Source organism: Typopeltis vanoorti, chromosome 4, assembly GCF_054136105.1.
Source record: "Typopeltis vanoorti isolate ZY-2024b chromosome 4, IOZ_Tvanoo_1.0, whole genome shotgun sequence".
Taxonomy (NCBI): domain Eukaryota; kingdom Metazoa; phylum Arthropoda; class Arachnida; order Uropygi; family Thelyphonidae; genus Typopeltis; species Typopeltis vanoorti.
The window spans coordinates 78,098,812-78,125,418 of record NC_143552.1 but is presented as its reverse complement, the minus strand read 5'-3'; the positions used below and the strand labels follow the sequence as shown (position 1 = coordinate 78,125,418).

Sequence of the window (26,607 nt, the reverse complement as noted above, 5' to 3'; positions counted from 1 at the left end):
ATTTATTAATAAATTCGTTACTGATTAGGAAAAAAAGTTTTTTTTTTGTATATGCAGCACCCCCACTTAAAATTTTCACCGGCTGCCACTGGTGTAATGCAAAGTAATGATCCAGACTGTAAAGCATTCTCTTAGCTCTAGCATATCCTGGAGTGTATAAAGTTCCTTGTGACTGTGACTTGGCCTATTAGGGGTAGACAGGAAGATCTGTTAACATCTGTCTTGAACATAAAAAAATACATTTGCTACCATTATTATGGCAAGTCAGAAATGGTAGACCATGCTTTGGACACCCCTTCACACAGGATTGAATGAAAGAAAACCAACGTGTTAGTTAGAAATCGCTACAGGTCAGAAAGATTACTTTTAGAGTCAGCCATGACTACGAAGAATTCTCCTAACCTGAACAAGTAATGGTTGCATTAATTTGTCAAAAATTTGGGAGACTGTCATCTTGAGATCAACTCTTACATAGTGTAATTTTGGAGTAATTTAGTGTAATTTAGGAGTCTTTAAAGGGAATAAATGCAAAAAAAAATTTAATATCGGTAATATTGATATTCCGTGGATGAACACTGCACGCCTGGAATATTTGCCCCTCACTCACTCACACACTCTCTCTCTCTCTCTCTCTCTCTACCAATAATTGTTTGGACACCACTGTTATTTGAAGTTATGGAACATTCCAGGTTTGCTAATAACATAAAAACTGGTGTACAGATAGTAGGAAGCAGTATTTCATCATAGCAGTTGACAGGTAGTATGACGTGAACTCAGTGACTTTGAGAGAGGTGTCATCGTGGGCTGTCACATTTGTGGCATGTCCATAAGTGCCGTTGCCACCCAAGTGAAGCATCCAAAATCAACAGGACAATGTGATCCACAAATGGATACATTCTGGCATCAGTAGTACAGGAAAACACCCAGGGTGGCTGCCAAAAATGACAGGGACAGGAGGGTGTTAAAATGGGTGGCATGCAAAAACTGCAGCTACAATCAGCAAGGCAATCCGTGATGAGTTTCAGAGCACCAGCAACACCATGGTGAGCACTAATACTGTACAAAAAGAACTCTGTTTACTAGGTTTCCACAAAAGAGCAGTGGCACACAAGCCACATATCATGACAACAAACAAGGCGGCTCATCTGGCCTGGTGCAAAGAGCATGTGAGCTGGACATTTGATCAGTGGAAAATGATACTGTGAAGCAATGAATCAAGGTTCACCTATTTCCAGTCTGATGGCAGGGTGTTGGTATGGATGTAGAGGAGTAATGGTGTCGGGACACATTCAATTAGTTTGGATCCTCAACCATTCTCAACAGATTCCTAATGGCCAGCACTGTCCTACACTAATAGACAGACACATCAATCCCAATCAAAACCTTAGCAGATTCAACTAGAATGTATTTGCGAAACAAACTGAACAAATCATTACAGCATTACCACCCACCCCTAATATAGTTTGCCCACCGTTTGTAGATCTCTCTCTCCTTGACATTTTGCCAAGAATAGTCGATTCATGCTGAAAGGGAGAAAGAATTGAAGGATGTACGAATTGGTCGCCAACATGCGAAATCACGTGCTTTCTTGTCTGTCGCTGTACTAGTACTAGATCTCTCTCTCTCCTTGACATTTTGCCAAGAATAGTCGATTCATGCTGAAAGGGAGAAAGAATTGAAGGATGTACGAATTGGTCGCCAACATGCGAAATCACGTGCTTTCTTGTCTGTCGCTGTACTAGTACTAGCTTGATTTTTGTTGTCGCATTTTTGCATTATTTTTTTATTATTAATTTGTATGACGGATCCAGTATAGTCAACAAGTTCTGTTGTTAAACATTTCAGTAGCTCTTGCAAAAGAATATTGAATAATATGCTGACATTCTGCTAAAAAGAATTGTCAGAAGACCGTCTCCTTGTTCCCCTTTCTCAAGTCATAAAACGTGCAAGTGCAATTGTGGGCATATCAGGGCCGACTGTTAAAAGAATTCGTAGGGAATCAAAAGGTTAGAGAAGCCAAAATTTAAATCTCCTAAAAAAAAGTGCCAGAGTAAAGAAAACCATCGAAACCGTAGCTTTGAATGATTTTGTTGTAGATGTTATAAGAAGAACTATTCACGAATTTTACGTGGTCGAGAAAAGAGTGCCAACTGTTCTGAAATTGATTCTTGTGTTTAAAGAAAAAATTAATTTTCCTTGGAAAAGAGAAACTTTAAGGAAAATACTTCATGAAATCGGATTTTGTTTTAAAAAGTTCCAGAATAAAAGAAAACTTATCATGGAGCGAAGTGACATTGTTTTATCTAGAACGCAGTATTTGAGAGCAATAAGACGTTTCAGGGAGGAAAAAAAACCCGATTGTGTATCTAGATGAAACTTGGATTGATAGTAATTTAAATTATGGAAAATGTTGGCAGTTTAAAGAAGAATGTGGAGTGCTACAAACCAGAAATGCCTCGTGGCGCATAATAATTTTGTGTGCGGGTGGAGAAATGGGTTTTTTACCGAATTCAAACTTACTATACAAAGCCAATTACCATAGGCAAATGAATTCTACAATCTTCAAAAAGTGGGCAGAAGAAAAACTGATTCCAAACCTTCCTAAAAATGCTGTTGTTATAATTGATAACGCTTTGTATCACTCTATTCGATCAAACAAAGTTCCAAATTGGACTAATAAGAAGCAAGTTCTTATGGATTGGCTCTCTGCAAATAACATTTCTCATTCCCCAGATATGCGAAAAATTGAATTACTTAATTTGGTCAAAAGAAACTCGCCCACAACTAAACTATTTAAATTCGACACGATGCTCAAAGAGCATGGATTTCTAGCTTTGAGGCTACCACCATATCATTGTCATATTAATACTATTGAGTATGTTTGGGTAGAAGAGAAAAGTTTCATTCGCCATCGCAACGTAACTGAAGATATTGACATGACGAAACTTTTTAAGCTTTCAGAACAGGCGATTGAAAGTATTACAGTTCAAAACTGGGGAAAATATTGCTTTCATGTCACCTCATTGGAAAATATATATTGGAACAGAGACGGAATTATTGAAGAATTATGCGAACCTTTGGTGATCAGTTTAAGTGAAAGTGATGGCAATTCGGACACTGATTCAGATGACTATGAAGATTAAACAGATTTGATAATGGTATTTTTTTTCCAACCTTTTTTTGCATGAGTTTGTTAAAAGAGTCACAACAAGTCATAAATAATTAATCGGTTTAGGACATTAAAGTTCTCAGTTGTCTCAACTGCAAGTTTAGAATATCTAAGTTCATTTAAAAAAATTTCTGTTTTTCTGTATAATTATTTTTATTTTATAGAAAACTTTCTTAAAAATAAACTTAGTTAAATTTTTGTTTTATGCTATACCTTTTTAATTTTGTTAATACTCTACGTACATTTTTCCAACTGTTATACAAGCAAAATAGTTACACTTTAAAAACTACAATGTTCGTAAAAGAAAAGCTAAATTTTCCGACCTGTAATAATAAACAAGCACATCCCAGAAGACAGATTGATTACCCTATTATCGGAATGGATTCTCCTTTTTCTGACATGCGCAGAAGTGTCGAGGGACCTCTAATCGGTGGGCAAACTATAGCTACCCCCGATTTGTTAAACTAATCAAAACTGCAGCCAATGCCTCTATTCCCAGAGGATACAGAAAACAGTACAATGCTGGAGAAAGGAAACAGAGGAACTTTTAGCCAAATATGAAGAAACTAAAGACCCAACTGCTGCTAAGGAGCTCATAGCGATGCTTGACAAAAACAGATCATCTCAACCATCCATTAACTTGACTTTACCAAAACTAGTTGGAAAAGCTGGTCACTTCTGAGAAAATTAGGTGGGGAAGACCCAACAACATACAAACCACCAGAGATAACTCCACACCAAATAGCTAATCATTTACTGAAAACCTTGAAGATACATTCCCAGCTCTACTAGGAAAATAACTGTGTAATCAACCATAAAAAAAAACCTGAAGACGGACCTGAACTACCTGAACTTGTACACCCAGTGTCTCTGGGAGAGGTATAGGAATCCTTAAAACTCACCAAGAATGGCAAGGGTGCAGGAGTGGATGCTCTCCTCCCTGAGTTTCTCAAACATCTCAGCCAACAAGGTCAAACATGGCTGGCTGCCCTGTTCTCAAAAATTATAACTGGAGAACTACCAAAACTATGACAGGAAGCCAAAATAACTGATGTGCTCAAACCAGGGAAAGATCCAAATAATGTCAAGAATCTATGACCTATCTCCTTGCTTTGCTCCACTTTTAAGCTCTTTTGAAAGAATTCTCCTTAAAAGAATTTCACCACTCATCGAAAGAGCATTCCTAATTGAACAAGCTGGCTTCAGGCCAGGAAGTAGTTGCTGCGACCTGGCCCTAAGACAGATTGAAGCAGGCTTCCAGAAGAAACTTAAATCCAGAGTCACTTTCATTGATCTAACATCAGCTCATGACACAGTCTGGATCAGGGGCCTCCTAAAGCTAGGCAATATTATAAGGAAACAACGTTCTAGCGTTTTGAATCCCTTCTCTCCAACAGAAAGATCTGGGTCCATATTGGTGGAAAAAAGAGCAGGCCTTTTTTTCCACCAAGAAATCTGCACTAGATTTCTTCACAACGATCTCCCACAAGTCTTTGTGTTAGCCCCTTTGCTCTTCAGCAGCTCCAACATACCACATACCAGCTCAAGCAAATACATGTAAACCAATGGCCTAGCAATACTACACCAGTCTACCTCCTTTTCCAACCTGGAAACAACCTTGACCACAGACCTAAACATCCTGCAAGAGTACTTCAAACAATGGTATCTGAAGCCAAATCCAACAAAAACTGTGTTCCACCTAAACAATACAAAGGCAAATAGACACCTCAACCTCTTATTCAGTGGCAAGATGGTAGAACATGAGCCTCACCCAAAATATCTTGGAGTGAGCCTGGACAGAAGCCTAACCTATAAAAGGTACATCACCAACCTGTTCAACAAAATTAAAATGAGAAATAATATCATTTCAAGGTTTGCTGGAACAAGGTTGTGGTGCAGATGTCTTAAGATCATCTGCATTCTAGCCCTTGCATTCTCTGCAGCAGAATACTGTGCCCCTGCCTGGGAAAGAAGTGCACACACTAACATTATAGACACCCAGCTAAACTCAACCATGCACACAATTAGTGGGACACTGAGAAGCACCCCCCACTCCTCTGGCCACCTATCCTATTCAACATTGCTCCATCAAATATATGCAGAAGATAAGCCTCAATTAAAGAATTTAATAAAGTAATGAGCAACCAGATATAGACTCTCAAAAATCCACCTAGTCTTCACCTAAAATCAAGAAACCCTTTCTGGTCCACAGACAAACTCTTTTCAGCTGCCTTACCATCAACATCTGACACGTGGAGAGAACACACGTGTAACAATCACCTAACAAATGACTTCCTGGCTGAAGAACCCTGTGCTCCGCAGTCTGGTTTTGCTCTTCCTAGAAGATCTGGTTATCTGTCAACAGAATCAGAACTAACCAGGTTAGATGTGGCTACCTAACCACCCTTTCTGTGACTGTTTCCCCATAACCCAAATGATCACTCATGTGAACGAATACCCAATTTCATGGTAACCTCCAAGACAAGGTGAAGGATGAGGCCCTGGATTGGCTTTCTGGACTAGACATTGACCTATAGCTGCAATGTATTCTTTTTGCCATAAGAATAAATAAAATAAAGTTGGTTTAAAGTGGGACTAGTGGTTGTTGTCCAGGACTCCATGAAAGCAGCTCAGCAACTTGATATTTTGGATAATCAGGTGCTGCCTACACTATGGAGTTTTTATGGAATGGACCCATGTTACTATCAAGACGACAATGCTCCATGCCAAAAAGCTGCAGGTGTTATGGAATGGTATGAAGAGATGGGTGTTAAACGACTGTCCTGAACTCAACCCATTAAACACCTATGGAACGAATTGGAGCGGTAACTGAGGTCTAGAGCAGCAAGTCCTTGATCTGTGGCTGAACTCAGTACTGCTTTGATGGAGGAATGGAGACCATTTCCACCAATGTGCAGCTGATTGGTAGCTGCACATTGGTAGAAAGCCTCCATCAAAGGGTGCAGGAGGTGATCAGAGCCAAAGGTGGACATATACCCGATATTAGAGTTCGCCTGCTGGTATCAACTGTAAATTGCTAAAGTATCTGGATAATTACTGGTAGATAGTGTGTGCGTGTGTGTGTATAAATTAATAAAAAAAGAAAATAATCTCGCAGCCAATGTTCGTTACTTGTATTCCATTCCTATCTGTTTGTAACACTGAAGATTAGTTTTAATATGAAATATCTGTACCTTATTTATTAATTAGAAGTTATTACTGTGGACTTATGTGTTCTTTAATAATTATACTATGCCACAGGTACCTCTAAAAATAAGACTGTTATATGCTGCCAAAAATGAATAAAACAAATGGAGCTTTTTTGGGCATTAACTCTATTTTTTTCCTTATTTTTTAAATGTGATCCCCACTTAATAAAGGTTGTTAATCTATAGTACATCAGTATGAATAAACTAAGGATATATTTTCTATTTTTTATTTATATAATTTTTATTTAAAAAATTATGTTTTATTTATTTTTTACACAATCTGGAAACCCTGCTCTAGAGACAAGCATGAAATTTTTTCAAGCCAGTGATTTCACGCTAGGAAATTGAATTTAATCTCCCACCTAAAGACAACTGCAAACATCTATGCCCATGGCAGGATTCAAAACAACAGTCACAGAAAATTGTAATTGTAAAGTTGTAGATACAGCTAGGTTGCAATTAATGTCAGCTTGAATAATGCAATATTCAATTTAGTGTGAATTGTATAATGATACCAGGTCACTTTTAATGCAAACCAAAAGTCAGTTAATGCAAGGCTAGTGGATGTGCAGTTGAGGTTACTGGGTTACCATTAGGGTTTTAGATGCTACAAATTCAGTCTTCACCTGTTTATCTTCATGTCCTGCTGCCTGTCATGACCATAAGTTAGTTTCTTTGATTTGTTTTAATTGTTTTAAGATTTGCCCTTAAAAAAGCTAGACAGAATGAAGATTCCTTCAGATAAAAACACTACAAGCGCAAAGAAGAAGAGGCTTATTACGTTACAGTAAAAATTAGATGTGAGCGAACAACACGATCGTAATGGCAATTCTAAAATAGGACAAGATGTTGGAATGCCTGATATATGGAATGGAATATTTTTAAACATACATGGGAAATAAAAGAAACAGATAAAGTTGAATCAGCATTTTGTGGTTTGCAAACATCTACAGGGAATAGAAGTGTTACAACGATAGAAATTGTATGGATTGAGGACTGCAATCAAAAACACATTCCTCTTAGCAGAGCACCATTCAGACAAAAGTTTTAAATTTGTTTAAAAGACTGAAAGAAAAAAATAAAGTAGAAGAAATATTTAATGCAAGTGTTGGTTGGTTTGATCAATTTAAAAATCAAATTCGTAATTTAAAATTAGTGGTGAGGTGGCCAGTGCAAATGAGAACACAGCATCTGGTGGATACACCATTCAACAAATATAAATGCCTAACACTTTTATCATGAGGCAATGCTCAAGGCAATTTTAAATTGAGACTGGTGCTTATCAATCTCCAAATCCTTGCACTCTGACAAATTTACAAACATAGATCACTTCCAGTTATTTGACAGTTAAATAAGAAAGCATGGGTAATCTAGGAATATTCAATTACTTGTTTTCAAGCTATTGCCCCAGCTGTTGAAAGATATTATGAGGGGAAACAACATCTCATTTAAAGTAGTACTGATTTCAGATAATGCTCCAGGTCATTCAACTACACTCAGTTCACCATAACAATATTTATATAAAGAAGACTGATACTTTGGGCGAGTAAAATTTTTTGTAATTAGTAGATGTATTTCTGGAGCCTTCATCTATATACATGTACACACCTACATACAAAACAAGTAATATCTGAAGCACGTAGTTTGAATATTTGTCCTCCCATGCACACATACACACACAATTTTTTGTTATCACAAACAAACAACTATAAAACAATTAGCTGAATGCCTATGCAACTTACTCACTTTTTTTCTTTTTTCTAAGATAATTATATCATATAATACCAGCCTGGTTGGCCGAGTGGTTAGCGTATTCGCTCTCCAGCCAAAAGGCTGTGGGTTCGTTTGAATCCCACCGTGGACATGGATGTTTGTGATTTTTTTGTGAAAATACTAGCGGTTGTGGGCGGTAGGTGGCACTGGTGTATTTGCAGTTCATTGTAGTTGGTAGAGACAGAGTTGTAGAGCAGGTGCCCTCTCTCTCTCTCTCTCGATGAGTCTTTGGACTCCCTGGAGGTGTCGTAATAATAATAATAATACACTGTCTGGAAAGAAATCAATGTACACCCTATGGGCAAGGTTCATCATGCCATGTAACAAGTGGTGTTTTTGTAGCCAGTATAAATTGCAGGAATATGATGCTCCCAAGTCAGTGCAACTGTGCCTGGGTGAAATGGCAGTAAATGGAGTTTGAAATAGGCTTTGTGATAGGATGCCATGTTGCAGGTCTATCTGTTCGACAAATTGGACCATCTCAGGTCAACAATGAGTGATACCATACTGAGATGCAAGTACAGGGAGTCAAATGTAAGTGCTACCTGCAGTGGATGACCCATCACACTCACGAAATGTGACCGTAGGGTGCTATGAAGGATATCTTGACTGACCTCCACAGAGCCCCTGATCTCAACCCTAATGAACATGTGTGGGATGAACTGGAGCATCGCATGAGGTCAAGGGGTGTCCTCCCCATACAACAGTCCAGGACCTCATTACATGCCTACAGGAGAATGGTCCAAAATTCCCATTAATCACTGCAGTCATTGCAGAGAAAGAAGGTCCCACATCTTATTAAGGTGGGTGCCATGGCTATTTGTTCCTCATATTAAGGTGTCCATGATCTCTTTCCAAGCAGTGTATGTACAGATAGACTTAAGTGTTGGTGGTTATTCAAAACAGCCACATGAAGCACTTTTATGAATACAGCAGATAATTTTGAAAGAGTTAATTATTAACACTATTATTATTATTTCAGATTTTTATTTCTTCTGGAGGAAGAGAATTTTCCCACAGACAAAAGAATTATGCTAAGCTTCTTGTGTTGTCTAATAATATTTGAAAATCAAAGTTTGTTTTGCATAGGTGAAAGATAAGCAAAAATCCAAACTTCATCACATTCTTGCACATGAAATTATCAAAAACACTGAAGTTTCTTAAAAAAAGAAATCAATGATGAAAGAAATACAGCATGAATTTTGTATATCAAAATTATTACACAAGAATTCAAATATTATCAGACAACACAAGTAGCTTAGCATTACTCTTTTGTCTGTGGGAAAATTCTCTTGCTCCAGAAGAAATAAAAATCTGAAATAATAATAATAATAGTGTTAATAATTAACTCTTTCAAAATTATCTGCTGTATTCATAAAAGTGCTTCATTCAGGTGTTTTGAATAACACCTGAATGAAGCACACAAATAATCAAGCCTATCTGTACATACACTGCTTGGAAAGAGATCAATGGACACCTTAATATGAAAAACAAATAGCCATGGTGCCAACCTTAATAAGATGTGGGATATCCTTTCTTTGTGATGGCTACGTGATTAATGGGAATTTTGGACCATTCTCCTATAGGCATGTTAAAAACAGTTGGTATCTCAGATATTTTTTAACTGTTGGCTAAATCTTCTCAATTCCGAATTCAAAATCCTACTCATCAGAAATGCAGATAATAATCAATTAGAAAACAAACTACAGTCCCGGTTTGAACCTTTTTTTTTAAATGTGCTTCTTTTCAAGACAGTTTTGTAGAAGAAAACCACAGTTTCTCAATAATGAAACTTGTTTTCCAAAATTGGAAACGAAACAAAATTGTTTCATTTTCAATTTTGACAGCCTTGCATAACCACAGATGAGAAATATACAGGCAACTCCTAGTTATAGTTTTTTTCACAAAGCAGTAAAAAATAAACTTTTCTGATGTCTTATTTATACATGTTTCTGTGTTAATTAATACTGCAAAAAAATCATTTCATGCTTCTCAGCTTTTTATATGTATAGGGGGAAGACAACTTTTTTTATGATATTAAACAGAAAATGGATTTTATGTTAGGAAAATATAACACGAATATCCCCATCCTATCTTCCCATTTCATGTTATCTTCCCAATGGGCTGTCATGGGCAAGTAACTAGGCTTCTTAGAAACCTGTTTTAACAATATTATTATTTTATTTTTCTTCTGATATGGCTGAATGAAGTAATAAATTTAAGGTAATGATATACGACACCTCAGATTGTAAGTGCATGAATAGTTGAAAATTAGACATAGTAACAATAAATCAGTTTGTGTGCAAGGAAAGCTTTAATTAGAGCATGACATTTGTATGAAATGTGAATTAGATATTTGGCGACATAAATTTTATAACAGTCACACTCCGGATACATATTGTTGAAATGCATGAAAAGCATAATGTCTGATAGCAAAGATCTGCAACATGACTCATGCTAAAGGCAAGATAGAACAAGTGAAATGATAGTATGTTGGAACAAATGACTTGAGAGGAGATAAGTGTGGTATGATTATGTAAAAGAGTTGCATAATGAGGGAAAAAAGATGAGAAAAAAGTGTCAAGGCTGTTCAAGTCATGAGCCTGACCAAGATATGACATGAGTGAGCTGAGATGGAGAGCTGTTATTGCTAATGGTTAAGTATTTAAGAAACCATTGTTCAGTAGAGTAAATACAGATAGTCAGGGTGAAACTAAGGTGGCTGCATGAGAGCTTGAACACATGGTTATGACAATTAAAATAAGAATTAAGAGTTATTTGAATGTGCATCAGCCAATATGCTCACTAATGGCAGAATGATAATGAATAAAGGCAATGAATTTTTAGCAAAAGCAAAAAATATATGATAAAAAATTATTGCCATTAAAAGAACGGTCTGACTGAACAAAATAGAATATTTTTTACTTAAAAAACACTTTCTAAACAAAATCTTTTAAAGTAAAAACAGAAGAATTTTTTTTAAGAAAGAAAGACAAACAATGCAGCTATGACTATCACGGTTACCAGTGCACCGTTTTCTTGTAGACAATTCTTAAAGATAATTATGCTAGTCCACTCCTTGATAGATATTAAGTTTTACAATTATCACTAACTGTGTATGTTTTGTGTCTGTCCATCAGTCAATGATTCAAAATTTTTATTTAAATACTTCAATTCACACTGATTGAATGGAAAGTTTTATGTTTTTATTATTTATTTTAACCACAGTAATTAATTAATTAGTGTATGATGACACAATGCATTTGAAGTCAGGTTATATATTCTGACAAAGAAGTAACTAACAATTCAGTAGTTTCTTTTGCAGCAGTTGACTATTGACTACTTTATCAATATTCATTAGATTTTATTCAAGAGTCATCATTTTTAAATTGCCACATAGTACAGGAGAAAAATCAATTTGATTAAATAAATAATTTCATTTTTATTTAATATTTAAGAATGGCTTGTTTAATAATTTAATAATCATCCTCACTTTAGATTTTCCTAAAAATGGCGTTCGAGAATAATCTCTATGATGACCACTTTTATTGGAGCTACTTGGAAATATTGCTGATGATTCTTCTTCAGGAGTGGAAAGAGACTGGGAAACTACAGGAACTGTACTTCCCACTGGCAATGAATTCATACTTGCCGAAGGGACTATAGCTGTCAGTGCTGGTTTTAGAGGCTAGTGATACAAAAACTACAAAGTTATTTATACAGAAATATATAACAAGCTTTTGTTTTATTAAGTGTAATACAGATCTTCATTTTAGAATACTTAATAATCTGAATAAGTCATAAAACAGCTTGAGTGGCATAGATGATATAATAGCATATATATGTGATGTCTTAAAATTTTTTTATAAAGCTGCAGGGAGCACAAAAATACTTTGCTATAGTATATAGTTTATTATGGTGAAATTTCTTTAGAATAGCACTGTGCTTCTGGGACTATGGTTGGGATTTTTTGGTGAGTTTGTTATAGTGGGTGAGATTGCCATAGTGGTGTGTGCTATAGTCAGTTTCTATACAAAATAGTAACTGTAACGATGCAAAACATTTTTTATGATGAATATGATACAGGCATTGCCTGATGGTCTGCATTTCCTTAACTGAATGAAGGTTACTTAAAAAAATTTTATTTCATGATGTGTATTGAATTAAGGCATCTATGGCAGTAATATTCAAATAATGAACAAATAATTTTTATAAATAATTCAAATAATGAACAAGCTCTTAAACAATAATTTTTGTTGCACCTCTGTTACACAGAGGTGCAACAAAAATTATTGTTTAAGAGCTTGTTCATTAGAGAATTACAAATTATTAGCAATATATTTATAAATAATGGCTATAGCAAAAATATTATTAATAAAGTTCTTCATAAAACTTCATCATGTAGAACTATAGCTTCCATATATTAAAAGGCTATCAGAAAAAATAAATAGAATTCTACATCATTATAATCTTAATGCCACTTTTAAACCACCTCTAAAATTAAAAAAAAATATTCAACTCCTCTAACGATCCTCTCCCACCAATGGCTCACCCAGGCATTTATCGTATCTATTGCACCTGTAACTTACCTTATATTGGGGACACTGAACAATCTCTATCCATAAAAAAATACACAAACGACACATTAAATTTAACAATTTTGGTATGAACACAAATTTAAAGAATCCTGTAAAATTTTTTTGGAAGTTTTTCCATTTGGTTATACAATAAATTAAAGATAACAAGAAATCATATACTTGGTTTAATCAGTGTAAGCAAAGTTTGCGCCTGAAATATAATCAGGACTAGGGCAACTCATATACAGAAACTAATGACTTCACATCACTTGCCCTGTGAAATTTTGATTAATCATCCTAATTTAACAATAATGGGGGCATAAAAATTCTAAGAATTTGGATGGTATACATTCAGCACATAGTTCTTCAAGTTGTCCAGCAAACCCTGACTTTAAGAGTCTAAGCAAATTATATATCAGCTTTTATTAGCCATCATTCATACTGTTTTAATTTATATGTATACTTATATGAGTAACTTTGTATGAACATGTTGCTCTCTAGCTTAATTTATTTTTGTAACCAAATAGATAATAATAACAGGACTCTAGCATTGATGTAATAAGTTGTTTTTTTCACCAGAGGTCAGGCTAGTAGTTTTAATGGGTGACCAAATCAACGTAGCTTTAGCATACCATGTAGATTGTAGTGCAGCTTGTTTCTTTGTATATATGTGTATACACAGATGATGACCTTAATGTGAAGGTCAAAACGTTGAATGTATTTTAGTTTATGTTAAACTGAAGTTTTACTCATGGTAGTTGTTTCCATGATTTTTATAATGAACATACACTGTATGTTCATCATATCTGTATATTATGGTATCAAATTTATAGACTGCATGGCTTTCCCAATAGTATTTATATAATCCAACATTCATTTAATCACTGACTGCTGAAAGAAGAATGATTCGGAGCAAAGATATCAAGGAAATTTTTAAATGAATTAAAGCACAAAGAAATAATATTAAAACTTTTATTAAAACTAACATTTTACAAAGAGCTTCCATTGCTCAGTTAAAGTCAAAGCCTTTGGTTAGAAAAACCTGGAATCAAATCCTGTCCAGAATGTGAAAAAAGTTATATATTTTACATATAACTGAGAGAGAGAGAGAGAAAGCTATAACTGTCCTATCATATCATTAATTAATTTTCTGCGAAGCCATGTTGCTGGGCAATGACAGACCACTGAGTCTACTTAGGAAGATAAAGATATTTATTAATGCATCACTAGTATCATCAGAGCCAGAACAATGACTGATATGCACATTAAAGAATGAATCATGCCATGTGTAACACAAAAATGAGCTGTAATACTAGCTGAATTCAGAAATTAAGCAACTTAACTGATCATCTTCAGATAAGACAGAAACCAGATTATTTTTATTCATGTTCAGCTATCATAAGAGGGTTTCACGGGATTCTTTAAATAATCTTCAAATTTGTGAGAATACAATATAGAAGTGTAATTTGTTGACATCTGAGATGACATCCAGACTTAGGACATTCATGTAACTAATGAAATCCAAGTTCTGGCAACAGTAATGTAAATTGCATGAGAAAAGAGATCTGTAAACTCCTGGAAGAGACCAAGGATAAATTTTATCACTTGTAGATAGAGAGAAGAATATTAATTTATTAAACAGGAAAAGGAACTGAAATAATTAAAGTTCTTTAGAACACAAGCAATTTTCTGAGAAATGCATATTTATAAATGATTGTTTATGCAGAGAATGTATATATATAGATAAGGCTTGCAACTATTTTGAGAGTACTTTATTAATTATAGAAATGTTGTAGTCACTAAGAGAGAGAGAGAGCAGCCTTAATGTAATCTTAAAAATAAAATAAATAAATAAATCCTCTAATGCATTTTTATTCACCATAATAGATATCTTTTTGCTCTAACTTTTGGAATTGGTGAACAACCAGTCTCCACTCTTAGCTATCATCAATAACTGAGTTCATGGCTATAGATAATTTTAAAGGAAGTAGAGAAATGAGATATTAAGCATGGCAGAAAAAAATTTAAAAAAAAAAAAAGGTCTAGAAAAAGTTCCTTTAGTTGGTGACTAGATCAAACCTATAATGGTCTTTCTTCGGGCAATCAAGCATTGCCACAAGGCTTCTTGAGATATCAGACTTCTGTAAAACAAATGACGTTTGCTCAACAGGTTTGACTATACGTAGTTCCTGATTATTAGGAATTTATTTGTTTATGATAATTCTCTATATGGGAGGTCTATTACCCTATAGTACACGAGTACTGTAGGTGGGAAGAAAGTTGAGGAGAAACAAGAAACTTGAATAATGTTAGATCTGAAGACTTGCAGATTGTAAGAAAGTGTTCCAAAAGACAACAATAGGAAAGAAAGAAAAAATGAATACATGAATGAAAGAATGAAGAGAAAATTTATTCTTTGAGCATGCAATTAAACTGAAGAAATCCCATAGAGCTGCTGCACATTTTCAGATTTAGGAGAATGAATTTCAGATTTATGCCAATTCCAATAAACAGTGACCATGGAAATGTTTGCAAAAAATGAAAGCAACAGAAACTGAATCTGTATTTTAATGAGAAAGAGAGAGAGAAATGGATAATTAATCAACCTAATTGTTCTTTGATGTACCAAGTCAAGTACTTCAGAGCTCTTAGGGACATTGTCCTAAATGCTATTCTGAAGTAAAATACTGCTTTGAACAAAACATAAAACTTAATTTCTTGGATGCTAAACAATACCTGCAATATGTTTACTTTAACAAAAAATGGAGGGTTAGAGTATTATCTTAAAAAGAAGGAAAGGCTACAAGTTGTTTTGTGTGTGTGTCCATGCATGCATGTGCATATAAGATATAAGGTGGAACTGAATTTTATTGGCACTAAAATTAACATGGCTATTGGAATCACAAAGAAGAGACAGAAAATATCTGGAAGGATTTGATAATTTTGTGTAGTGCAAAGGTTTGCAAAATGAGAAAGAGAAGAATGATATCATCAACAAAACTGTACATTAGATTGAATCAGCTGGAGAAGGTCATAAAAAAAAAGGTATAAAAAGAAGATTTTTAAGCTAAGGCAACTCATGAATGCTGAGGATTCTATTCTAGTAACTCTCAGGTCAACTAACAAAACTTTCATAGTTTTTACAAAAATCGGCTTTGAAACAGTGTTGGATTTAATATAAACAGTAGAAAATCCCAGCATTAGATACAAAATTTGAGGAAAAAGATCCATACACTCACACAATAATATACATTCAGAGAGTAAGCTGGTAATTTAAATGCCAAAGTCATACGATGGAGCTTACTACAACAGGCTTTTGTATAAAACCCCAATCAAATAAATACCTTAGAGATATCAAAAATATCAACTACTTGTGATATTTCAAACATTTCATAGATAAAAGTTGTTCATAAGCAGGAAGATCTCTTGTTAATTGACATTGACAAAATTCAAACTAGTAATCATTTATTAGTTGAGGGATTTCCAGGTAGCATAGAAGTTGTGTTAAGAATGGTAAAGAACTGTTGCTTTTCTTAGGAATTGGTTAAATAAGGGCTAATTTCCAAGCTGCAAGAGAGATACCAAAGGCAACTGCTATCAGTTCTCCAATGTTGCAATGGTGAGAATGAAAAAATTGGAGAAAAACATTAAAGCTTTTTACTGTGGGTAAAAATACAACAGAATTGGGTGTAAAATAGGCTGAAAAGTGGACAGTTTGGTACAACAGCATTACTGGAAATACTTAAAAAACAATGCTGAAGCATCACATCTATGGAAATGTGACTGAAGAGGATCAACGAGAGAATGTATTAATTGAACAGCTCTCTTCTGAATGCAATTAAACATTCAGAGGGAGGCTTTAGGTGCACCATCCTAAATATGAGAACAATATTTTAAGGTTAGGCAGATTTAAGATTTATAAAGTGTCAGTAGTTGAAAGGAAGAGAAGTTCTGTTAAGAATGAAAATGAATATCATTTTTCGGAAGCTGACGAGACTATGGAAGTGGTGTGTTTGTGCCAAAATAGACTGATGTAAAAAACGATCCATGAAGAGAAAACTTATCTTAGTAGTGAGCAGAATATATGCTCTTTCTTCTGGGAGATGAGACAAGACTGTGTTTTGGTGGCATTAAAACTCACCAGGTTATCTTTATCCCACATGATGACAGCAAGGAGATCAGTGTTTAAAGAACTGGCTCAAAGCGTGAATAACCTGAGCACTACAAGGTTTTGTAAACAAAGAACAGGAATAGAGAGTACCATCACCTGCAAAGCTATCAATCAATAGGATTCAATGTAAGTGAGAGACAATTATTGATGCACAGGAGAAAGTATGCATATAAAAGTACAGAGCTCTAGGGTATGCTAGCACTAATTGAAAAACTGATAAAACGAACCATCTACCTCTGATCCACAATGAATGATTGGAGAGAAAGTTGGTGATCCACTCAAAAAGGATGGGAAGAATACCATACAATGGCAGTTTGGTAAGAAGGCCACAATGCCAAACTCAATCAAATGCCTTGGAAATATCAAGAGCAACCACTTGAGTTTTTCCACACTTTTCCCAGCTTGTGTCCAAAGATGAGTAAAGCAAGCCAGGAGATCTGTTGTAATCGCTGATCTTCAAATAGTGAAGCAGTTGGTTGAGGATGACTTTTTCCATTATTTTTGTGATGACTGAAGCGAGAGTCATAAGGAGATAATTTGATGGGTGAATTTTATTTCCTTTTTTTTGAGGCTGGATAAAAGATTGTTTCCAAGTTGCTATATAGAAGCCAGATGAGTATGACAGCATGTAGAGGCAATATAAGGTGGTTGTTAGTTTTCTGGAGAACAAACTTTTTGTACAACTGGAGGGATACTATCAGAGCTAAGAGAGTTGTTAATATCAAGCTACTGAATATTTTTTTTTAACTTCCTTCCAATAAAAGATCAAGGAAGAAAATCTACTAGGAAGTTGGTGAACAGTGGAAGGTTTGCCTTGGTCATCTAAATGGGAGTTGGAGGAAAAGACTGATTTCAAGAGGTCTACCTTATCTCTAGAGGATGTTGCACTATCAGAATGTGTGTGTGTGTGTGAGAGAGAGACACATAGAAGAGCTGATGTTGCATCCCACAGTCTTGGCAAGAGACCAGAAGCCTCGACTGCTATTTGAGCATGACACAAGCTTAGTGCTCAAATAGCATTTAGTATTTACAAAGTCTACTTTGAATTTATTGATTTTTTTTGCTGTTGTTATTGGATATAGTATAAGGCAGTGTTTCTCAACGTGGGGCATATGCCCCACAGGGGAGAAATTAAAAAATGTACATATTTATATTATACTTTTTCAGAACTTGGCTGACTATTATGCTAGAGGGGGGGGGATCAAAATCTTTGAGACGTTGAGGTGAGGCATCAAGATCTTTGAGACATTGAGGTGGGGCATGATCCAAAAAAGGTTGAGAAACACTGGTGTAAGGTGAGTGAGATGCTGGAGTTTTTGCCTTAGGCATATGATGAATTTTATAACCTGGTAAGACAAGAATTAAGGCATGAAAATAATCAATGAGAATGCAATCACAAGAATGACATTTCAAATCAAATTTCCTATATATTAAAGTTATGATCAAAGCAGGCCACATCCTGAAAGCCAACAATATCCAACATGCTTCAGTTCACTTAAGCAAGATTAGAACATAATTAGATTGATGCAACAAATTCACTCACTCCTCAAGAAAGTGGACAAAACATACTGTGCACATGTTATTAGTCATGCAAGCAAGAAAAGATGCCTGGCCAAAATAAGGCAAAACGAACACATCATTGATGTTGAAAAAAAGAAGAGCCTACAAAGCTAGCTTAGTTTTCCATATAACAAAATTCTAATATTATTTGAGAGAAAAATGCTATGCATATCCTACAGAATTCTTGTTGAGAGGCTTATACGCTGGTTAAACATGATAACTAATATTTAAGGAATTGACAGCGTATACTAGAAATATAGATTAAATAAACTTTAATATATACTTTCCGATATTTCGGCGAACGTCACATTGCCATCTTCTTGGGAACTTACTAAAAGACACGTGCACACAAGTACTAATAACAGCAAATGAGACTGAAGCTAGGAAGCTAGCGTTTCCTAATTATTAGATATTATTATTATTAGATCGTTAATATTAGATCGATAAATATTAGATCGTTCCACTTACCTCCCCATTGATTACAATCCCACCAACTCACAAATTAGAAAACTCCATAGGCTCCTTAAGAAGGTCACTTCTTGGCCTGTGGAGATTACCAACAGACTAAAACCCTATAACTCCAGACCCCCCCGCATATATGGGCTCCCAAAAATACACAAAGAAAATGTGCCATTACGTCCCATAGTGGATGGCATTGATTCCCCCACTTACAAACTAGCCAAGCATTTAGCCAAAGCGCTCTCACACTATACTGGCAATACACCATCACACATAAAAAACTCAGCCCACTTCAAAGCCAGTATAGAAAACCTTACACTCCAACATAATGACATAATGGTCAGTTTTGATGTCTCCTCCCTATTCACGAATGTCCCCCTCAAAGAAACCTTAGAGCTAATCCAAGCTAAATTTCCTCCCGATATCTCAGCCCTATTTCAGTTTACAATGAACTCAGGCTATTTCGTTTGGCAGGAAAAATTCTACAAACAGATAGAGGGGACAGCCATGGGTTCACCACTTTCCCCACCCTTGGCCAACTTCTTCATGGAGATGTTTGCAGAGAAAGCCTTAAACTCAGTCCCACAAAAACCTACCATATGGCTTCGCTACGTTGATGATGTTTTTGCTATTTGGCCACATGGCCCGGATTCACTCCTCTCCTTCCTAACACACTTGAACAACCAACACCCTAGAATCAAATTCACCCTGGAAAAAGAGAAAAACAATAACCTCCCCTTCCTAGACACACTAGTCACCCGCCAACCTGATGGAACCTTGGTTTTCTCAGTTTATAGAAAACCCACCCATACAGGCAGATACATTCACCAACAATCCCCCCCCCCCCTCACAACAATATGGAGTTATTAAAACATTATTCAACAGGGCAAAAATAATCTGTTCTAATGATCAAGCCCTAACCACTGAACTAAATCACATCCGTGACACTTTCTCAGCCAACGGCTACCCCCTCCAAAAAATCCAAAAAATACTTAACCCAGTTATCCACAACCCACCATACCCTCCCCTTCACAAAAAAAGATTACTCTAAATCTATCACGATTCCCTACATCAGAGGCACCTCGGAAAAAATCAATAAAATCCTAAAAAAACATGACTTGACCACTTGTTACAGACCACATAGAAAACTGGCATCCCTTATCCGCTCCACCAAAGACCAACCACTTCCCCTAGACCTACCTGGTGTATACCAGGTCCCTTGCAGCTCTAAACTGTCCTACTTTGGCCAAACAGGCAGGACAGCAAATATCAGAATCTCAGAACACAAGGATTACATCCAACTTTACCAGTACAGCCACTCTGGGCTTGCAGACCACGCTCTGGATACTCGCCACAGAATAAGATGGAAGAAAGCCACAGTCATACACCGCAGCAAGTTCAAGTATGAAAGACTATTCATGGAATCAGCCTCGGCCCTTAGGAACATGCCAAACCTCAACAAATTTGGATGCATGAAACTGCCCCAAATTTGGGAAACTTTTATCAGAAGAACTTCAGCCCAAAGGCCAAGAACTACCAATACAGCCCGCCAGGGGGCACCATCAGGACTTTAGGAAACGCTAGCTTCCTAGCTTCAGTCTCATTTGCTGTTATTAGTACTTGTGTGCACGTGTCTTTTAGTAAGTTCCCAAGAAGATGGCAATGTGACGTTCGCCGAAATATCGGAAAGTATATATTAAAGTTTATTTAATCTATATTTCTAGTATACGCTGTCAATTCCTTAAATATTAGTTATCATATCCTACAGAAGTTAGTCAAAAATTTGGGGAAAGTATAAAGGTGATATGAACTCCACCCTAGTGAATGCAATAAAAACCAGAGTATGAATTTCAACCACATGTGGTCACCCTTGATAAAAAGATTTGGCATGAAAGAAAGAGGCTAAAAATCACACTAAATGATCTTTATGCAATAAAGATCATTTAGTGAATACAGCACTTGAAATCTTACATGCATGTTATCATTATGATAATGAACTCCATGCAGTCAATAGTGTTATCATAATAAGTTTCATTCAGTGAACAACATAATGCATCCCAGTACCTGCCACATAAAAACTCTCTTTACTCCCCCCTTACACAACTTTTAGAGATAGTCTATTGTTCTCCCCTCTTGCCCTCTGCACAATGCATAATCCCCTATGGATTATTATTTATATGGGCACTCCTTGGAGTCAAAAGATTCACTGCAGGAGACCCACTCTATCTATTAACACAATACCTATCATACATCTCCTTTAACCTATTCACTGTTAGGATGCACACAACCACCTCTAGCAATCCATTCGACTCATTCACCACTCTCCAATCTGCACTAGCTGCACTCTTAGACAACTTCCAAGTATGAACCCCCCCCCCCCTTGTTTTTCTCCTACTCCCCATGTATTAAAAAATTTCTTCTGAATGCTCTCCACAATTCCCAAGAAATGCAGGTGACCAAATCTGTGCACAGCAGTCAACATGTGGCTGAATCATATCCCTATAAAGAGGGATAATAACCTACCTATCTTTACATGTTCATGTGTTCTTCAGCATCCAAGTAATTCTCTGAGCTATTCTGACAACTCTTGCAATATGTTCAGTGAATTTCAATTCTCTATCTACCACCACCATTGGATCTCTAGCCTCATCAATTTCCTGTAAACTAGTACCATCAATATGATATGAAGTGTGTAATCTTTTCATCCCGAAGTGCAGTACCTTACATTTTACAACACTGAATTGACAACCATTGTCCTCTGTCTATATTGCTAATTTATTTAAATTATCCTGTAAGATATCTGCATCACCTTTATCAACTATTGCCATTCCAAGTTTTGCATAATCAGCAAACAACTGAATATCCCCTCATCAAATCTTCTGCTATATCATTAAAGTACAAATTAAAGAGTAATGGTTCCCAGTACAGAGCCCTGGGACACTCCACTAGTCATCCTCATTAATCTTGATTCCACTCCACTATACACCCTATGTCTATCAGTCACCCCCATCAATGTCACCAGCCTCATATCCATTCTCAATTGCTCCAACTTATGCAATAGTTTCCATGAGGTATTCTGTCTAATGCCTTTTGTATAGTTCGGCAATATTGTGGTGTAGCCATTTCCTTTATCTAATGCCAGTGTCACCTTATTATAAAATGTGAATAAATTACTAAGGCAGGACCTACCTTTTTTATAAAAGTGTACAGTCCTCTATAGAGTATCATATTTCTATGCACCCATTCCTGAATTTTACGTTTGACCAACTTTCCCCTACTTTAACCACCAATCCAGAGATACTAACTGACCTGTAATTTGCTACTTCTATCTTGGAGCCACCTTTATGTAATGGAACTATCTTACCCTCTTTTTACCCCCTGCCCTTGAAACCTTGCCAGAGGTGAGACTTAGATTAAACAACTTCATTCAGAGGCACTGCCAGTTCAATTGCAAATTCTCATAGCACACGAGCTCACGTGCTGACATACCATCCGGGTCAACTGCTGTATTCACAATGATATTTTTCAATATGCTGAGTACCCCTTCTGTTCATCTATCTAAATGCTCACATCAATCTATCACCTCAGTAAATGATATTACTTGTATCAGTAACTGATACAAGTAACATCACCACCTGGATGATATACCCTTGCAAAGTGATCACTCAGTAAATGAACTATTTCTTCTGATTCTGTAACTTTCCTATCATCAGCATTGAGTAAAGTTATCCTTCAGTAATCATTTTTCTCTTACTTGGCACATAGCAAAAAAACTCTTTTGGATTTACTTTAGCCATCATCATCAAATTTCTGCCATGTACCCTCAAGGGGTGTATGATATGACAGTACTACATGAAAAAATTACATCATTACTAACTTCCTATCTACAATTTTCCTCCAAATCAGTCTGTTACTTGTCAAGACTCCAACATTATCAGATCTTATATTTCTATCGTCTAAAGCACTTTGTACTGTATCAATCCACCTATATCTTGGTCTTCCTCTGGGTTCCTGCAAAACAGGAACCAAAACATTAGCAAAACAAGTGTTCCTGCCAACCTGGCAGAGAACACTTGTTTTGCTAATCTTTCCTCTCCCATTCTATTTAAATGACCATACCACCTGAGATTAGCTCTGCTAATGCATTCCTGGATGCTGACAATGTCAAGTTCTTTCCTAATATCCTCATTTTTAATATGATATTGCCATTGATGCCATCTGTTCATGCCTCTAATCTTTCTCAGGACTCTCATATCTGCGGTCTCCAGTCTTTGGTCAAGTGTTTTACTTCTGACCCAGCTCTCAGATTCATAAGTTAAAACTGGTTTGAACACTGTGTTGTATACAGCTAATTTAGTGTTCCGACTAATTTCTCTCTTATTCCATATGAATTTATTCAATTGACTTCCCACCATACCAGCTTTGCTGATTCTGTTGTCTATTTCTATATTTAATTTACCATCTTCAGTAAAAATCGTGCCTAAGTAGCTGAAATGTTTTACTTGTTCAACAGGCTCTCCATTCACAACACAGTTGACATTTTCAATGATTCTGCCTATTTTCATTGTCTTTGTCTTTTTATTGCTGACCTTCATACCATATCTATTACAACAGCTATTCAATTTAGTCAGAGAATCTTGCAGACTTGTAGCGGATTTATTTAGAAGTATAACATCATCTGCATAAAGCAAAGAGCTGACATTAACATCTCCAATTTTGATATCATGTTTAATACCACTTTCCTTCATAATGTGATCCATAGAGATAATGAATAACAGAGGGGATATTTTACTTCCTTGTCTCACACCAGATTTAACATTAAACCTTCTTCCTGTACTTCCTTCAATTCTAACTGCTGACTTACAACTCAAATAAAGACTAAGTATTGCTTGATATAATGCCCCATTGCAGCGTATTGAATAGCTTCTCTCTTGGCACCTTGTCATTTGCCTTTTCCAAATCGACAAAACTTAAATACAGATCTTTGTTATATTCCCATGCTTTCTCAACTATTTGTCGTAAAGTGAAGATCTGATCCTGACAGCCTCTATTTGGCCTGAATCCAGCTTGTTCTTCAGCAAGCTTTTCTTCCACAATTCTTCTCAACCATTTCTCAAGTATACTTGCATAGATCTTGCCAGGAACACTCAGTAGGGAAATACCTCTGTAATTCCCACATGCAGTTTTATTTCCCTTTTTATATATGGGTCCTATGAGAGCTCTACACCAATCATTGGGGATTCGTCCCTCTGTCCAGGCTTTCTGAACTATGCAGTGCAGCCACTGTAAGACTTTTATACCACCATACTTCAGCATTTCTGGTCGAATATCATCTACTCCTGCTGCCTTTCCACATTTCAAGCCTTTGATGGCTTTTTCTACTTCAAGTATGAATATGTATTCCTGACTGCATGCCTGGTCAGTGTTTTTTTATCACTGTGCTCTCATCACTGCTTTTTCATTTAGCAGTTTTTCAAAGTAATTACTCCATACTTCAAGGATATCTTTTTCTCCTGTTTTCATGTCACCTTTATCATCTCTAACTCCTTTTACAGCACTCTTCCTTCCATTTCTAAGCTTCTTCAAACAACCTCCAGAATATTTTGCCACCTTCTTGATATTTATTTTCTATATTCTTGCCAAAGTCCTCCCATGACTTTTGTTTAGCTAGTTTTACACACTGTTTAGCTTTCTTACATTTGTCTCTGTATTCTGTAAGAGTAAAAGCTGACTTATTTGCCAGGAACTTTTGGTATGCTTTCTTCTTTTCCTTCATTGCCTCTTTAACTTCCTGTGTCCATCAGGGAGTTCTGATTTTTTTATCCTTGCAGACAACCTCACCACATGCCTCTCTGGCAGAATCAATCAATGTTTTCTTCAGAGTTTGCCAGTGAATCTCCAAGATTTGATTCCTGTTCTCAAACTCTTTCATTTTCTTTTCAATAATCTTTCTGTATTTTAGTCTACAGTTCACATCTGAGAGCTGCTCAACTTTTATTCGCTTTAAAACTTTCTTACATGTTATTCTTTTCAATATGAAATTCAATTTTATCCTGCTCAAGACTAAATAGTGATCACTTCCAATTTCAAATCCTCTGTACACTCTGGTGTCCTGCACCAGGGAGAAAACATCACTATCAACAATAACATAGTCAATGAGACTTTTCTTATTCCTAGCCTCTTCTCTCCATGTGAATTTGTGCACATTTTTATGTTGGTAATAACCAGTCCATGTCCTGAGCAGAAATCCAACAGATATTTGCCATTATTATTAGCTTGGCTCTTTTCTCCAAATTTTCCCAAAATATTTTTGTATGTCTCACAATCATTTCCTACTCTGCTATTTAGATCCCCAACAAGGACCAACTTTTCATTTTTCATTGTGTCAGTTGCTTTTTCTAGAGCGTCAAAAAATTCCTCCACTTCTACCTTAGTAGAACCTTCTGTGCGACCATAGGCACAAATAAGTCTCATTGTCCAATTCCCCATTCTCATATTTGCCCACATTACTCTACTTGAGACTGACTGCCATTCAAGAAGATTAGCCTCATATTTTGTGTTGAATACTATGGCTACTCCTTCTTTTCCTTGATTGTCATTGCCTGAATATAACATTTTGTATTTATTGCTCAGAAAGATCTCACCAGTTTTGGTCTTTTTTGTTTCAGTCACCCCTATTATGTCGATCTGGTACTTATCTAATTCCTCAGCTAGCTCCATTTCTTTGCCATTCAGGCTTCTTACGTTGATAGTACCGATCTTTAACTCTGGTGATGTTGAGTTGGGGTTTGTTTTTAGATTTGTTCCAGTAGCTGACTTTTCGCTGTTCGCCCTGGTTCCCTGGCGAAAACAATGGGGGCCTTGTTTAACCGGGCGACGCCCCAGCCAGCATGAAATTTTGTCATGTTGTACCATCATTTTTTTTTATTTTGGTTTAACCAATAAGAATACAATTTGGTCGGCTAAATCCCAAATTGCCAGCCCATCCTTGTTCGTTCAGTATCCAAGTAGATACCCAACAGGGTGCACCACAAGAAGGTGAGGATTGGACATTAGGTCAGAAGCCCTGGTCGGTTCTCCACATTCCTTTAAAGGCTATGTGGAGGTCTCCTCTCAGTTATACAGCTTAGCCTGCGCAACTAATTTTCTTTTGAAATCTGATTCAGCCTTCCTTACCATATTAGTTGCTTGTGCTTTATACTGCTCGTCATGGGCATGCTGTTCACCTTGCTATTTATATTTCTTCCAGGATGCTTTCTTTTTTTGCAGTTCCTGCTTTATACTGTTAGTCATTCACTTAATTCCTACTCAGTTTATCCTCCTAACACTGAGTATGCACTCTGATACTGCCTCACTCAAACAATCCTTTACCACTTCCCTTGTACTAATGAAATTCATTCTATGTAGTTTCTTATGCCCTGGCACTGCTCCAAGTTGCTTGTCTCCCTTTGACTAAATTTCCACATGTTGAGCAACCTCCCAGGAATAAGACTGCATAGTCACTTTCTCTGATCAGAGAATCTTCAGGTAATATTATAATCTTCTGAAGGTAATAGCATCAGAAGATCATAACAGATCTCCTGATGCTATTAACAGATCCAACTGTCAAACTCTTGGTCCATTCCATCATGTACTGTTTCAGGTATTTATCCCTTAGTAACAACAGAGGGCAAAGTCTGGCTGTCACCT

At 36.2% G+C, this 26,607-nt stretch overlaps 1 protein-coding gene across 1 annotated transcript in view; it reads right to left on the bottom strand.

Annotated features, from left to right (window-relative positions):
• Positions 1-26,607, bottom strand: part of LOC150107429 (cytokine-like nuclear factor N-PAC) — a 421,033-nt gene that overhangs the window by 274,224 nt on the left and 120,202 nt on the right. Inside the window, exon 5 of the mRNA XM_090391290.1 lies at positions 11,645-11,839. Within this exon, the coding sequence (XP_090247416.1) occupies positions 11,645-11,839 (195 nt within the window). The remainder of the gene's footprint in view (positions 1-11,644; positions 11,840-26,607) is intronic.